General features: G+C 39.3%; 1 protein-coding gene across 1 annotated transcript in view; it reads right to left on the bottom strand.

Moving 5' to 3' along the window:
- Window positions 1–16007, bottom strand: part of opn5 (opsin 5) — a 51758-nt gene that overhangs the window by 13369 nt on the left and 22382 nt on the right. Inside the window, exon 3 of the mRNA XM_042503853.1 lies at window positions 4668–4787. Within this exon, the coding sequence (XP_042359787.1) occupies window positions 4668–4787 (120 nt within the window). The remainder of the gene's footprint in view (window positions 1–4667; window positions 4788–16007) is intronic.

The raw sequence follows: 16007 nt of genomic DNA, 5'->3' as shown, positions 1-16007 counted from the left end.
GCATTATATCATTTAATCAAACTTAGGTCATGTTACAGTGTAATGAGTGGTTTATTAAAATACAGTGTGAAAAACATATAATAAACTTGGTCTATTGATCACAATTACTGTGATATCCGTTACTGTGCATCCCTCTGCTGACCAAAGCTGGAATAAAACTAAGTAGATTTACTCAAGTACTACACTTAAGTACAAATCTGAGAAAGTTTAACATTTTTTAATCTCATGCCACTTTCCACTTCTACTCCACTACACTTCAGAGGGACACGTTGCCCTTCTTATTTCATTACTAATATTCAATAGCTGCTTTAAAAATGATGCTTTTTGCACTCAAACCATATGAAAATGTCGTGTACACACTGTGTTGTGTGAGCACAGATGGCAGCTGCAGTGAAGCACGTGAGAGTGTCAGCTTTTAAATGGAAGAGAATTTGATAAAAACAGAATGACCGATCAAAGGTGAAAATTTTCATTTTTAAAGATGTTGAACTTTTTCAAAGAAGAGACTTAACCCTTTGAGACTTGAGCATAGTTGCTTGATTTCTCTCAAAAACATTAGAAGAAGACAATAAGCAATGCAAGAAGAAGTGACCCACAGAAAAAGTAAAAGTAGTAAGAAGTACAAAATTACCTGAAAAATAGTAGACTTGGTCCACAAAAACTAACAAAAAAAAAGACAGCAAAAAAAAAAAAAAAAAAAAGTTAAAAAAAATAATCTGAAACTAAGCACATAAGAGAGTTGGGAAAAAAAAGGAAAGAACAAGCTTTTTTTTCTGTAACATGGTTTTATATGTTTTTTTATAATTACAATAACACTTTTCTGGATTTTTTCCCCCTATTTTTAACATTTTCTAACAGTGCTCCCTTCTTTTTAAAAAAAAAATGCTGTCACGATCCCTGCTCCTCTCCCCCTTCTCAGTACTTTTCTATTCACTCTTCCTCTGCTCCCTCTACCTGCTGACCACGCCCACTCTGCCTGCTCTGCTCACTCACCTCCAGCTGCAGCTCATCAGTAATCAACCCAGTATATAAGCCTGGCACACGCACACACACACTCGTTGCCAGATTGTTCCTTCGCATTATGCAAGACTCTCCAGCATTCTCCTGCCAGATCTCTGAAAGCCGACCCTGCCTGTTCCTGACCTGCTCTCTTCGCCTGATCCCCGGGAAACCTACCTGTCTTCTGTCCCCGACCACGAGTTCCGTTTTGGCGTCCCTGATCTGCTTCGCTGGTAAAGACCTCTCCGCCTGGCCCCGACGATCCTCCTGGTCCATCCCCATCGGTACCGCTGCATCATCGGACTGCTCACTCGGTTTCGGAACCTCCGCCTGTCCCCGACCACGCTTCTGCCTTCTCCTCGACGGTAACTCCACACGTGCTGTCGAGCTGTTGGGCTACGGGGTTTCCTCCGCATCCACGCCGAATGACGTAAGCTTCGGTTCGTTGCTTCGATCTCCCTCCAGAGACTGTGTTGTGGATTCCGACCCGAAGAACGAACTGTGTGCTGAATTACCTCATCTTGCTTCGTGTTTGAATTGTGTTGGTCTGAATAAAAGTCATTACCAACTAATCCTGTTTACCGTTGTACTGCATCTGGGTCCGTACCACACCCGTTACAAATGCTTAGGTAATTTTCTTTTTTTTTCACCTTTACCAGTATGTTGCAATTTGTGTTACATTCCAAGTTGGTAATAGTTGCCCCCGCCCCCCCAGGTTTCAAAGGTTTCAACAGCTTGTGAAGAGGATCTGCACACAGTACAAGAAAAGTGATGCTGATCCAAGTTCCAACATTTATTACCAAGTTGCTCATTACCTTTTTTTCCACCATGAAAGAAATCGTAACACTTTGCTAAGAGTTCAAAGGGTTAAATACATGTGAAAGGCATCTGAAAGCAGTACAAGAGAAGTGATGTTTGAAAGGGTTCATCAAATCAAATAATGCATGGTGAGATCTGATGACGCGTCCCAACAAGACATCGGAAAATGTCGTTAGAGCCTATGAAACAGCACAGCTTGACGTAGCTGGCTAATTAAGGCATTCAGTATTAAAACATGTTCTGACCTGAAGGTAGGATGACCCACTTTGGAATAAAACGCTTCAGTTATCCTCAGTATGCCATCACATGGCATGGTCAACACTTATTTTGCACTTATTTTGAGCCAGCTGCTAATGTAACTGCAGGGCAAACACATGAGCTGATAACCTGCTTTCACTTCCTGGATACAAATGCTCTTTGTTGATTTTGACAGTGTCTGCATAGAGCAGGGGTGAGTACGGGTCAACATCACGCACGGACGTGATATACAGCACACAGTCAGGGATCAGCAAATGATGGTTTGTAGGAATCTACAGATGAAATGCTCTGGAGGTCAAAATGAGGACACAGTGGGCGGCTTTCAGACTGCTGCTGTGTCCCAATTCTCAAGATCTCAAGAGTTTGCCCCACTGTTTTTGCATATTCTGAAATCTGTTTTGGAACTAAACAATTTAATGCTGAATATTACTTAAACCTTATCCTTCAGAGATCTCTGATCAACAGCGTCTCGTGGTTACTTCTGCTGCTCCCAAATCACGTCGGAAACGCCAAAAGGACAAGATGACCTATTACTTCATTTCATCATCTTCCAGTTGTCACGTGGTTGATTTACTGCGGCATCTGCTGCCTCATTGGTTACACACTTCTACATAAAAGATAACTAATCTGCTGGACAATGACAAAACCACAAAACCCAACTCATGTAGGCTAAAGAAATTATGTTAGCAAACTGTTTTTTTTATTCTGTCTGCTGGCTGATTTGTTGGTGTTACGATGTAACGTGAGGCGTTTCAGCAACAGCTCAGAAATGAAAAGTTCTATACAAGCCATTTGCTTGTTTACACACTTGTTTTAACATTATCAAACATTTTTTCGGTGAAAATATGCAACACTTTCTCATCCAAAGTTCTCACATAATGCCGCTTTTTTCAGTGGACTTCCATGTTTACATATTTATTCTACATATTCTTCTGCGTCTGCTGTTAAAATGTTGTGATGTCAGCAAAAGCACATGCTAGGATTACACAACAAAAACACATAATTATGTTTAGGCAACAAAAGCACATTGCAACCAATGCCAGGATGACAACAAAATTACATGATTAGGATTATGCAACAAAAGCGCGGATGGTTAGGTTTTGTCAAAAAGGGCATAAAAAGGATGTAGAAAAAAACATTAACATGTTCAGACTGGAAGCGAACACCGGACTCCCGAACAAAATTCTGGGGTTGGTTGGATCCATCCACCACCCCTCCTGCCCACTCTACAGGGATCTTCATGTTCCTTATATTATGTTTCTACCGGCAGCATCCCTAGCTGAGGCTGCCCGGTGGCATATCGTACAGCTGCAAAAGGTGGCTTTGGCATTCTTACGACAAAATCCCTGCTAAAGCTGTTTCTGCCAATTTAGGAATGAGAACTAGCTGAAATATCAGTGCTGGTTGAGATGAAGGGATCCTTTTCTCTTTCTGTATGTGACACATTTTAGGGTGTTTTCGCACTTAGTCTGTTTCAGCCCTCCAAGCAGACTCAGACCAATGACTCAGCATTTTTTTGCGTATATGAGAGCACTCCAAAGGAACTCAGGCCCCTCTGAAGACTGAAGTCTGTGGTGTGGTTCACTTCATTGTGCATTGTGAGCACAAAGCGTTCTGGGTTTGTTTTGCTTTTTGCTGTTAGATTTTAGCCCTCTAGCCCTCTCATCACATACTATTGCGCTGGGAAGTTCGAAAAACAAACAAACCATGTTGGCTGGTTCTGCTAGCAAGTAGGACAAGGAGTTGATCCGCGGAAGATACTGCAGATATAATGAAGAACATATCAGACGGCAACAGTCAACAATGCACAGAAAGTTTCCCTCCAATTTTCAGTTTATATGAAAGTGAGAGGTCCATTGCAGTGCAAAAAAAAACTATGCCAAATGCACTTAATGACATGCAATTTACCATCTCTCTCCCTCTATGAAAGTATACAGTATATCCACTGCCCTGGTGAACTGTAGTTTAGTGGGTCCCTTTCAAACATTCCACCACTTCGGTGCAGACTCAAGTATCTTGACAATGACTCCAGAGATTACCATGCATTTTTTTTTTTTCTTTTCCAAAAATGACCTTTCTGACAAGACATTCTTCAATTAGTTTCACAGGCTGAGTAGTGTTCTCCATGACAACTCCGTTGACTTTTACATTTAGAATCAGTTTGTCTTCTAGTAGCTGAAGTAAAAAAGTGTAAGCCTGGGTAAGTAATGTGGAAGAGAAACAAATTACTAAAGTTAATAAGAGAGAAAGTCCATTAACACTGACTTTAAATTTGCTGGTGAATTACAGACATTATGAGTTGTAACAATTAAATTGGGGACATTTTGAGATGCTAGATAATGACTGTTTGTTGAAATTAAAAGTCAAAATGAAAAAAAAAAAAACAGATAGGGAGGCCAACAGACAAACATCTGCATCTTATTAAGAGGAGAGACAATTACGGGAGTGGAAATAATGTCATTACATGAGTCAATGAATGGATGAAAACACAGAATAACGTGATGCAACTTGTGGAAAAAAAAACTACATTTAACAAAATGTGTGGCTGTATGGATAGGAAGACCTGTTGAACTGAACACACAAGCCAGTACCTGATATGCCAAAATCGAAGATGGCTAGATTAACAGTCATGAGCTCAGGGGGCCTCAACTTGGTCTTCCGTTTAATGGTCATGTATATGACATAGCCATTCCCTGTTGCAGACATGATTCCTGTAAGAGAGAGAGAGAAAGTTTGATCATCTGCACTCGTCAGATGCCAGTAACAATGTTTACAGACATCTGGATTCATTGTGTGAAGACAACATGAATGCTGAAAGGTACACACAGGTTTTGAAGCAACAAATGCTGCCATCCAGAAGAGGTCTTCTTCAGGGACGTCCCTGCTTATTTCAGCAAGACAATAGACACATTCTGGGCATTTTCCAACATTGGGATTTTGTAGTAAAAGAGTGCAGCAACTAGACTGACCTGCCTGCAGTCCAGACCTTTCCCAGTTGAAAGTGTGTGGAGCAATATGAAGCGCAAAACACAGCAAAAGAGACCCCCGACTATACATATAGCCATACATCAAGCAGGGACGGGAAATAATTTGACTTTCAGAACTTCAACAATTAGTGTCCTCAGGTTCCAAAACACTTACTGAGTGTTGGTTAAGAAAAGTTGATTTAACAAAGTGCTAAACATGCCCCTATCCCAACTTTTTTGGAATGTGTCGCAAACCTGAAAGTCAGAATGAGTGTATATTTACAAAAAATTTTTAAAAAATCATGTTTTACAGAAATCCCAACTTTCTGGAATTGTGGTTGTAAATCATCTCCTGACAAATTTCAACCATATCCCAGAAAATCGTTATTATGTTTATTTCACATATTTCTTTGAGGAACATGACAGTGTCCTCATGGTGCCAAATAAATCTTATGAGCATCAGTCTAAGCCATATACTTCAAGTATGTCATGATTTATTTACTTAGTCTGTTTCCATTTCACTTTTTTTTTTTTTAAATGTCTTTATATTTATACACCATCTTTTCCACCCCAGCCATACTTTTTTTTCCAAAATAAAAATATGCATAAAAATGGTTTATAGAAACATACTGAAGACACTAAGTAGTTTTCACTTACACCTTTTTTTTTATCATCACTGACAAATCACACAGTACAGAAATCTACTATAAAATAAGACACATTGCATTGTGGGACTGCAGAAAGTAGTGGACATGTTATTGACTACATTTCACACTCTGGGAAAAGAGGGAACTAGAGGGAAACACTATAAAAATAGTGCACCTTTGAAGAGTCTCTCTCAATGAAGCCACATGGACAAAGAAACTCCAGCAATGTCAACACATAATGTAACAAACTGTGGTATAATTTAAATGTTTCATTCTTCAGATGAATTTCTTTTCAAAAGGCAAACAAACCTAGAGGTATAACAGCATTTTTGTTCTTTGACAACTAAAATGCTTTAGTGTAAATGAAAAATGAGCACGCTTCAGGTGCGACCATTCCCATTTGGCAGTCAGCACCCATTGCCAGTGCATCAAATCATCACTTTATAAGGGACTACTGTATATATATATAATGAGAATCAAAAAGGTCCTTTTCCAGTGCATACTTTAATATATCCATAAGTAGGGAGAGAAATATGACAGCATGATAATGAAGCCTCTGCCCCGTCTGCATTCTGCATCCACACTTAACACTCAGCTATCAATGAAGAACAGGAGCCACCATCTAATGGCCTGACACCCTACACAGCAGCTACATTAATTCTCAGACCTGTTGTGTGCTCAGTTAGCTCTGTGATTACAGCTCATAAAACAGTTCAGTTGCGGTGCACCATAGTGAGAATGCAGCAGTGTGAAGGGACAAGCGTATGACATTTTCAGATTCCATAGATGCAAAGCATCTCTCAGTACAATGAACACAATATGTTGTAAAGTGGATGAACACAGTAAAATGTGAGAAACGTTTGTCTCGTTCTTGGAGAACTCAAGTGTAAAATTGTGCTCTGAAAATACAGTATGTTGACCTGCTTTATGCTGCTTTATATAACTGTGTAATTATGTGACAGTGTGAGAGGGGGCATTCATGGAGCTGGAAAGCTCTGCTCCCGGTCCCTCATATTCACCTTCTCATCATCTTAAGGAAAACTAACTTCCCATTCATGAAAATAAAGCAAACTTCGTACATATGTTAAAGCCCATGCTAAACTTTCTCAACAGGAATTGGGGTCCAATAGTCCTAATGTTGGTGCTACAGCAGCTGTTTAAAGTTAAAAACATTGAAAATTCATAACAAATCACCTGTATGACCCATGGCTTTGCAACTTTCACTTAACTGTAGGTCCAATCATGAAGACAATTATAAACTCCAGCCTTGTGCAAATGATGATCATCACTCTCATCACGTTCTTTTCATCAAAAACTGTAAAACTAATTAAACCTATATCCTCCCACATTTTTGCTAAATTCACACCGCACTCACGACACAGTGTCTTCAGACTATCCTACACACACATTTTACACAGATTTTAAAAATCGAGCCCACGGTGTATCAAAATATGTCACAACAGCTACTGCAAGTTCATGCTAAATAAAGCTTCAATGTTCATGATAAAGGACAATATTTTGCTGTCGGGGCAGATGAAGTGTGTTTGATTTCAAAAGCTGTATAACTGTCAACATTTTGAATTCTGCCATTATGTAGCCTATAGCATGAAATACACACATATGGATCAATTATTTTTTGTAAAGAGACCTTCCAGATGTTTTCTATGTTGTCTAGATGAATTATGCAAATTCTCAGAATTTGACCTTAATTGTGACACTATCTGACTGTAAATACGTGTATAGCGGTTATGCTGTAACCTGGTGGTTTGCGCTATAATAGTAAGAAGTCACCTCTAACTTCCATACTGGTGAGGTAGCTCAACTTGATAAAAACTTGCCATTGGTGCCTTGTTGCGCCTCAAAAGGCCCGAGCCCAACCCATTGCTCTTCAGCAGCTAGGAGAAAGGGGTCATTCACATTAACAAACCCACAGAGAACTGTCAACTACCTTAGCATCTTGAGGCTCTCTTTTAAAGAAATATATAAGATCCTTAAAATCGACTGTGTGTATTGTGCAATTTTATTGCCACTCGGATTGACCTCATTTCCTACAGATGAATGTTCAGGAAACAAGAACTCTTATGAAACCTACAGCACCACACTATGGACAGAAAAAACATGGCAATTAGCTGGTTAAAATACATATAGCAAGCTTAGGAATCAGGTATTTTTCTCACGAGTTCTATAATAATGTTAATTGCTCCGTGTCTGTTGGATTTGTAAATAGGCATTTGTTTGCTGCTGTAAGCCATAACAACTTTATAAGACATTGTTGTAAAGCTCACACATTAGCCATAACACTGTTACAGGAAATCCCTGGAATGAGTCATAAGACCTGGAAATGAGTTAGCACTCCTGGTTCCCTCATCTTAAAGTTAATGGGTTTTTGAATGAGTTTTTCAGTATATGCCTTAAAAAAGGTCTGTGGGTAACACAAGACTTTCTATGTTTTGTTCTATGACATAAATATTTCAGTATATTCCCCACTGTGAACTTTGAAGCTAACAAGTGGCTAAATGAGACCTCAGAGCGTCATTGACCTGAACTACGCCAAACAGCCTTATTTAAGCTCTACAGCCTAATCGATGTGGCAACGTTAATAATGCGACTGTGGTGTAGTTCATCAATGGCTTAATTGGTGGTGTTAATTTGCAGAAGTGCAAACTCATCAGGGCGAAAAGGTGAACCTTAGTAACGCTTGAACCGTAGGAACAACCTCCGAACATGTTTTCTTGTCCCTGTTGAGTCTGCTGGCCAACTTGTGCTTATGCTTTCTAGAGATCACGGGGTTTCCCAAACTTAATAAATACACCAAATAGAAACACAGAAATGCTCAGCTTGCCCAGTTTGTTACAACTAAGATATCTGCTGACAAAAACTCCCCAAATCCCTTGTGACTGCTCTGACCTCCACACATTTAATTCTCACCTCAAGACCCATATTTTTAAATCTACTTAATTAATCTACTTAATTACTTAATTAATATTTGATTAATGCATATTTCTTGCTTGTATTGCTTTTACTGATCATGTTTTGATTTATTCTGTTTAGTTTTACTGACCTTAACTGACATTGTTTGTTTCTGTTAAGCATCTTTGAGTATTGTGAATAGCGCTCTATAAATAAAATGTATTATTATTTATTATAATAGTTAAAATCATTTTTACATTTAGGTAGATTTAGATTTAGCTATTACATCCCCAAGCTTTATCTGGATTTTGAAGCTCAGCTGATGGAGGATGCCAAAGGATGACAAATGTTTCCAATTAACTGAAGAGCAAGGTGAAGTCAAGTCAAAATTAATGAAAAAGACAGAGGTATCATCATTTCCAAAATTCACAACATATTGTTATCTAACAGAATGTGCTGCTTCAATACAAATTTGATGCCATTTAGGCTTTCAAAATGTTTTCACTGCGGTTCCAATCACTTAAATTTATATATTACATTTCCCATCATGCCTAGTGCTTAACTGAGTAGTTTCAGTTTTCAGTTAAATTTGCTGTTCTATGTTAACAAACACAATGTCACTATTTGTCAGTGTTTATAATATTATTATAGTTCATACCATTAGTGAGTTGGCTGTCACTTTTCGTAATTTGAAGCTGCTGTTTTAGACTGTCATAACGATGTTAAGTGTTGGATGTCACAAAATTACCTGCAATCTAAACTGTTCTCATCCCCAAACCCTAGCAACCACATAGTGAATGCTCTTGGTCCCCTTTCCATTAATCTGAGTAACCTGGGAGTAACATTTGATTCTGTTATAACCTTTCACCCACATATAAAAAAAAAAATGTTTAGTCCTGCTTCCTCCAGTTAAAATGAATCTCTAAAATCAAATCAACACTATCACGCTCAGACCTTAAAATAGTCATTCATGCACTGATTTTGTCTAAACTCAATTACCGTGACTCATTCTTCACACACACACACACACACACACACACACACACACAACAACATATATATATATATATATATATATATATATATATATATATATGCTATAAATTCACAGGGCAATACATCATCTTAGTCTGTTCTATACTATCTTGCCCTCTACAACAGAAATCAATGCAGGTACATTGTCAAAATGTGCGTCTGTACAACATCACCATTACTACCGCAACCTGACCACTGAGCAGCGCTGCAGCAGATGGAAAAACATGACTAATTTTCTCACAGTTTTCTATCATTTATTCATCTATTTATTACCATGGCCCAGGGTTAACAATTCAGCTTTCCCTCATAAACCTGCTGTCCCTCCAGCTGCTTCTCATTCCCCCTGTCTGAGCCGCAGAAATATCTCTGTCACTCCTGAATAAACCTGATTTCATCCCAAGTGTTTATGAAGCACTCAAATCAAAATAATAAACAGCACAATGAGCATACTGTGGGCCTCCTAATTCCCATGCACTCATATGATGCACCGCGTCAGGAGAAGAAGCATAGAATCTGAGCCAAAAATGGGCTCTTGGAGCGTTCCCACAGCGAGAAAAAAAACTACAGAAAATTGATTCATTATTTCACAAAACATGTCACACTGCCCCCTCTTCCTCTCTGCATCTATTTCTCGTCATATTTTATGGAACTGCTCTATTTTTTTTTTTTTTTTTTTTTAGATTTGGTGGTTTAGATTTTAAATGAGACATTGTGTTTTAAGGAGGTTGAAGCATGACACACAGTAATGGGAACAACAGCGGCCATCAGCTGATCCTCCCAGACATCCCTCACATTACCCTCCTGGTACAATCACACGTCCTGTTTGGTGGTGTAGCCCTGTGGTTTTCTAGCTCTCACTAAAACCTTTTCACTTTCCAGTTTAAACCAGCATTTAACAGCACAGGGGCATTTCCAAAATGCACTGACAGAACAATGTGCTCAAACAGTTCCATCACTTTTACTGCAAAACAAGACTGATCTAACCCACATTCACACACATCCGTCCCTCACAGCCTCCTGCTGTATACAGGTTTTGTGTTCCTGTCCACTCAGAAATAAAGGTTCCAACAGGGTCCATCCTGAGGACTGAGGTTCTACCCAGACCCATTTGCTTTGGAAGAACCCTTTTGTGAAGACATTGCTCTCTGAAAACTAGGGTTCCATTAAAAACTAAAAGCATGTTCAGTGGGAGGGAATTCTGAGGGTACTGTGGTCAGTTAGTATTTCTAGAGCCCCTTATTTGGGTTCTAGATGAAAACCTTCGAATATAAATAAGGTCTCAGTAGAATCCCGTAGGGCCGTTTTGGATTTAACGCTTAAAATAAAAGGATCCTCGATAGAACCCCCTGGGTGTGTTCTAAATTAAAAACTTGGATATAAACTAGGTGGGTTCTGGATTAAACCCTTGTAATAAAAGTGTTCTCGATAGCACCCCCTGGGTTTGTTCTCGATTAAACTCTTGTAATATGAATGGTTTTCGTTAGAACTCTGTGGGGTGGTTTCTGGAATAAACATATATAAGTGTTCTGGGTATCCCTAGGTGTGGTTTAGATTGAAATATACAAGGGTTCTCTGAAGAACCCCATGGTTAGGTTCTAGATTAAACCCTTGGGATGTAAAATGGTTCTCAATAGAGCTCCACTCTGTGTTCTAGATTAAATACTTGTTATATAGATGGGTTCTCAATAAAAATCCCTGGGATATATGTATAAGGGATCTGTATAGAACCCCCTAGGCACATTTTAGATTCAACACATGGCATATACAAGGGTTCATGGAAGAATCCCCTGGGAATTTAACTAGGTTCTCCGGAAAATCCTTTGGGTGCAATATATATGAAACACTTCCTGGGTAGGCTTCTTTTCAGGATCCTTAGAAGGTGTAAAGGTTTTGGGTAGAAACCTCAGAGAGAGTTCTGGATGGAACCATTTTACCATAGAGGGATTCTCTAGAACCTCTCATTGGAGGTTTTGGGTGGAACCTTTCACTGATGGTTGTAGGTATTACCTGTTATGTTAGGTACTAGGTAGATCCCTCTGCTAGGGATCCATTAGAATATTAATAAATGGTTCTATGAGAAACCAAAAAGCATTCTTCTATGGGAACAAGCCAAAAAAACCCAATATGGCCATAGTTAGCACCTTTATTTCTAAGTCCTGCCTGTGTCTCCACAGAGACACCATCCAGGGTTACTGGGAGGCAGAGGACATGTGAGTGTGTTCAGGCTTCATACTGCAGTCATTTGATTTACCATGCTTCATATGTACAGCCTCTACACGTCATACAGAGTCTTTATACCCCGACAGCAGGGGAATACACGAGCGTGTGATTGTTAATCAGAGTTCCACCACCTTCACTCAGCCCACTGACACACACACACACACACACACACACACACACGCTCACAGCCCTGTGATTTCATGAAGCCATAATCCTGCTCATTACTGACTCTTCATTGATACAAATAACACAGGAGACTGCATACCCCTAAAAGAAAAAGAAAATTGGTGCACTGGCGTAATCAATCTTTAAAATTGTAATTGTTTGTAATTGAAAAAATATATTTTATTTAATGAAATCCTACATATTTTTTTTCTATAACCACAGTCCTTGATATTAGTCTATCCAGCAAAGTTACTTTTGATTTGTTGGGGAAAACATTATTTTTTCTCAGTGTCAAATTTAATTTCCTCAATATTTTTAGAAAAGAAAAATGTTTAGAATTTGCTAACTTTAAAGTTTAACTATGTATTTTGAAGGAAATAAAAGAAGTCTTTGTGGAAATCAGATATCCATTAGGTGAGAGAATAGGAACAGACAGTTTGTCTGCAGTTTATGGAGGTCACCTCTTTGATAAACAGGATGCAAGGATGCATTCCCCTCTTGGAAATTTCTTTAAAAAATATAAAAAAGTACATTTGCAGAAATACTCAAAAAAAAAACAACCTCAAAAGTATATTTGCTTTTCTATTTTTACCCACTTAGATCGGGTACCAAGACAGACTCTTGTTGACATTATTGGCGTGTGTGTATGTGTGAGACATATGGTGCAAATTATGTTATACTTTCTGATGATACCTGTATTTTAAGAGTGTTCAAGTTGAACTGAACTTCAAACACTCCAAGGAAAGTGGATTCATTTGTATTTCTTCTCTTAATGTGATAGAAAACCATCCTCAAATATTAAGACGTGCAAATATCTTAACTTAAAACATAAAATCTGTCTATACAATAAAAAAGCCTGATCAGATACATTAGTGAGCTGTGGAGCCAGACTAGAGTGTGCTTCTGCTGGTCCAAGTCATGCTGACTGAATTTTAATGCCTTCACACCACATTCATATTCTCTGGGGGTCAAACAAAGCCTGTCACTGGTTTCTCCAATCCTAACACAAACATATGCATGTACACTTGTACGCCCACGCACATGCACACAAACACACACACAGACCAACACACGCACACACACACACATACGCGCGCGCGCACACACACACACACACACACACACACACACACATATATGAGGCCCTAATGTCCTGAAATCCTAGATCCTTGCTTAAGTCCTAGAAATACCTTAAAATTCTAGAAATATCCTCAAATCCTAGGAATGTAATAAAATTCTCGAAATGCCCTAAAATCCTAGAAATCTCCTAAAATCCCAGAAATCTCCTTAATTCCTAGAACTCTCCTATAATCATAGAAACTTTCTAGAAACATCCTGAAATCCCAGAAACATGTGGAGTGCCCCCCAAGCAAAGCAGGTTGAGTATTCCTGATCTAGGAGGTGAAAATCGGGGAACATTTTTATTAGGAGGCATAAGTGACATAAGTCTTCCTTGAGCTGCCAGAGTTACGGACCGTCTCATTTTTAGAATTTTGTCTGGATTGGTGCTCCCTTAACTAAGAAACTATTGGGGGGAGCCAATACACAGAAAATGGCTATGGATCCAGAAGCTGGCAAAGTGGAGAGGTGTGTCAGGAGGGCAGAAAGTTCATTTAAAAAGACCTTGTGAAGCTTGGGGGGACGGCAGACTGTGGCAATGATTGTGGGGGTGGGTCTGGATAGTTTACAGGCAAGGCATTCTAGCGAGGAGAGGGAGGGGACAGAGACTGGCAGGACCTTCCACTTCTTGCGGTGGAGTATCACGAGACCACCTCCGCAACCCGAGCCGTGAGGTTTGCAAATGTAAACAAACCCGAGAGGGGTAGAGTCATTAAGTTGGGAAAAGTCACCAGGAAGTTGCCAAGTCTCAGTTAAACAAAGAAAGTCAAGCTTGTGGTCCGTAAGGATATTCTGGTCGAGATGTCCTTTGCTAGTGAGGGAGCGGATGTTCAACAGACCAAAGTTGACACCGGTGTTGTCGCTGCTGAGAGGAGCATTAGCCGACCTAGCCAGACTGGCTAACATACTGTGGTTCACAGTCCGGCTGGTGTTTCTGGGTGGGCGACGAGTGGAGGACCAAAAGGAGGTAATCTCCTCGGAGCCGCCGAAGTGGAACCCATGTCGAGACCCACGGTGGATGTACCTCCGGCAAGGCAGGAGGGAGATGTCCGGGTGGAAGTGTAGAGCCGGTGGAGATCGGGACCGCTGAGTGCAAAGCCTGAGGAGCTCCGTGGCCGAATACTGGAGGAGTCCATCCACAGGTGGATGGAGGAGCGACAGGACAGTCCAGACAAGCAGAGACCACATATAGACCCTGCTGATCGACATTGTAAGGCGCGGCGGACAGGTGATGACACACAGCTGGGCGGTGAGCTGTGCAGGTAGGGTAAAGAAAGCCAACAATCATGTGACCACGGAGCCACAGCAGCACAGAGGTAGAAAGGGAGGTTTAAAATTCCCAGTTTAGAGTAGAGGCACGGTCATAAATTGGCTGGAGAACCGTAAAAATGTGTTAAAAGTTGCCGGTGAGTAGCGGCAGCAAAACACGCCAGCTTTCACTCAGACCGGAGCTATTATGGCTTCAACTTTAAGAATGTGCTCTCAGTTTAGATTTACCCTTTGATTACAGAGATTGGAAACACAGCCCCATTTGCAATAACCATTTCTTTCTCCATCCCAGCTCTGATATGGCCTTTACAGTCTTCATGTCCTCTGTAGTTTCAGTGAACTTCCAAGTCCGTAGCTTTGTTAAATTAAATGATGTCTTTTTCTCCATGTTCCTTTTAATATAGTAATGGAGTCAATTTTGGACATTCCTGTAAATCAGACAGGCCTCATGAATGCACATTTTACCTCCCCATCTCACAGAGGCCTCTCTTACTACAATACAAAAAAAAGACAGTACGTCTTGTTCTGTCTCAATCTAATACAACTTTAAGACTGTCCATCTCATCTATCGTACCAACTCCAGACTCTCCAGAATGTTCCAGTGTAACAGATATCAGTAATATATGTCACATGTCACCAGCAAACACAACACGCTTTGTTTTTACCACGTCATCAAATGCCAAGTCATCAAATAATGAGAAAGAAAAAAATAATAATAGCCTATTACCTTTGCAACCTCATCAGCATGTAAAAGGAGATTGTTGGAGTTTGAGGGGTCAAGGATTTTTTTAAAATCTGTTTGGGGCCCTATGCTCAATTATATAGTTAAATTCAAGACACTACAGGAAAACCTGAAGCGCTCACCACTGATGTGCACTTTGTCATATTTTACAGAGCCATCTATTTGCCTGTTCTTATGTTCTATCATTGACTAAACTATGTCAAAGATGAAGGGTTGATTGTTGATTATCATCTTTGACTGATTTAGTATTTTTTGTAGAAATTAGTATTTTAGTAATTATCATCTCTTTATTATTTATTAGTATTATTATTAGTAGTAGTTGTAGTAGTAGTACTACTAGTAGTAGTAGTTGTTTTTAAATACATTTATTGATATATGTATTATTCTTTATTCTGCGTTCACAGAAATTTTATAGGTGAAGGTGGGTGTAAAAAAAAATCAACCTTGATGTTTTTTAATTCATTTATTTTTTTAAGAATGTGGTCTTAATTTATTCATGTTAATAGGGAATGCAATAACATTCAGTACTAAACTTACACTGTAACAATGACCGTATTTGTAATCCTGTCTATGCTGAGCTGCCAGGAATTGTAAGTAACTTGATTTACATTTATTACATTACTAAATCATTTCTGTTCTGGAATGTAACATTTGTTTGCACCAATTTAGAGGAAAATAATATTAAACAATTACTCAATCATATTTAATCATATGTTTAGAGGTTGTTGGAGATGTTTTATTGTCCACATAGCTCCTTATAAATAAAAAAGCTACAATAAATTCACTTTTTAATTCAGTTGTGACATTACACTGTTCATAGTTTCAGAAGTACTTCTTAACTGTAGCTGCTATCAGTTA

Source organism: Plectropomus leopardus, chromosome 16 (genome assembly GCF_008729295.1).
Source record: "Plectropomus leopardus isolate mb chromosome 16, YSFRI_Pleo_2.0, whole genome shotgun sequence".
NCBI classification, from domain to species: domain Eukaryota; kingdom Metazoa; phylum Chordata; class Actinopteri; order Perciformes; family Serranidae; genus Plectropomus; species Plectropomus leopardus.
The sequence above is the reverse complement of the archived record's forward strand: the minus strand, read 5'-3'. Positions and strand labels throughout refer to the sequence as shown.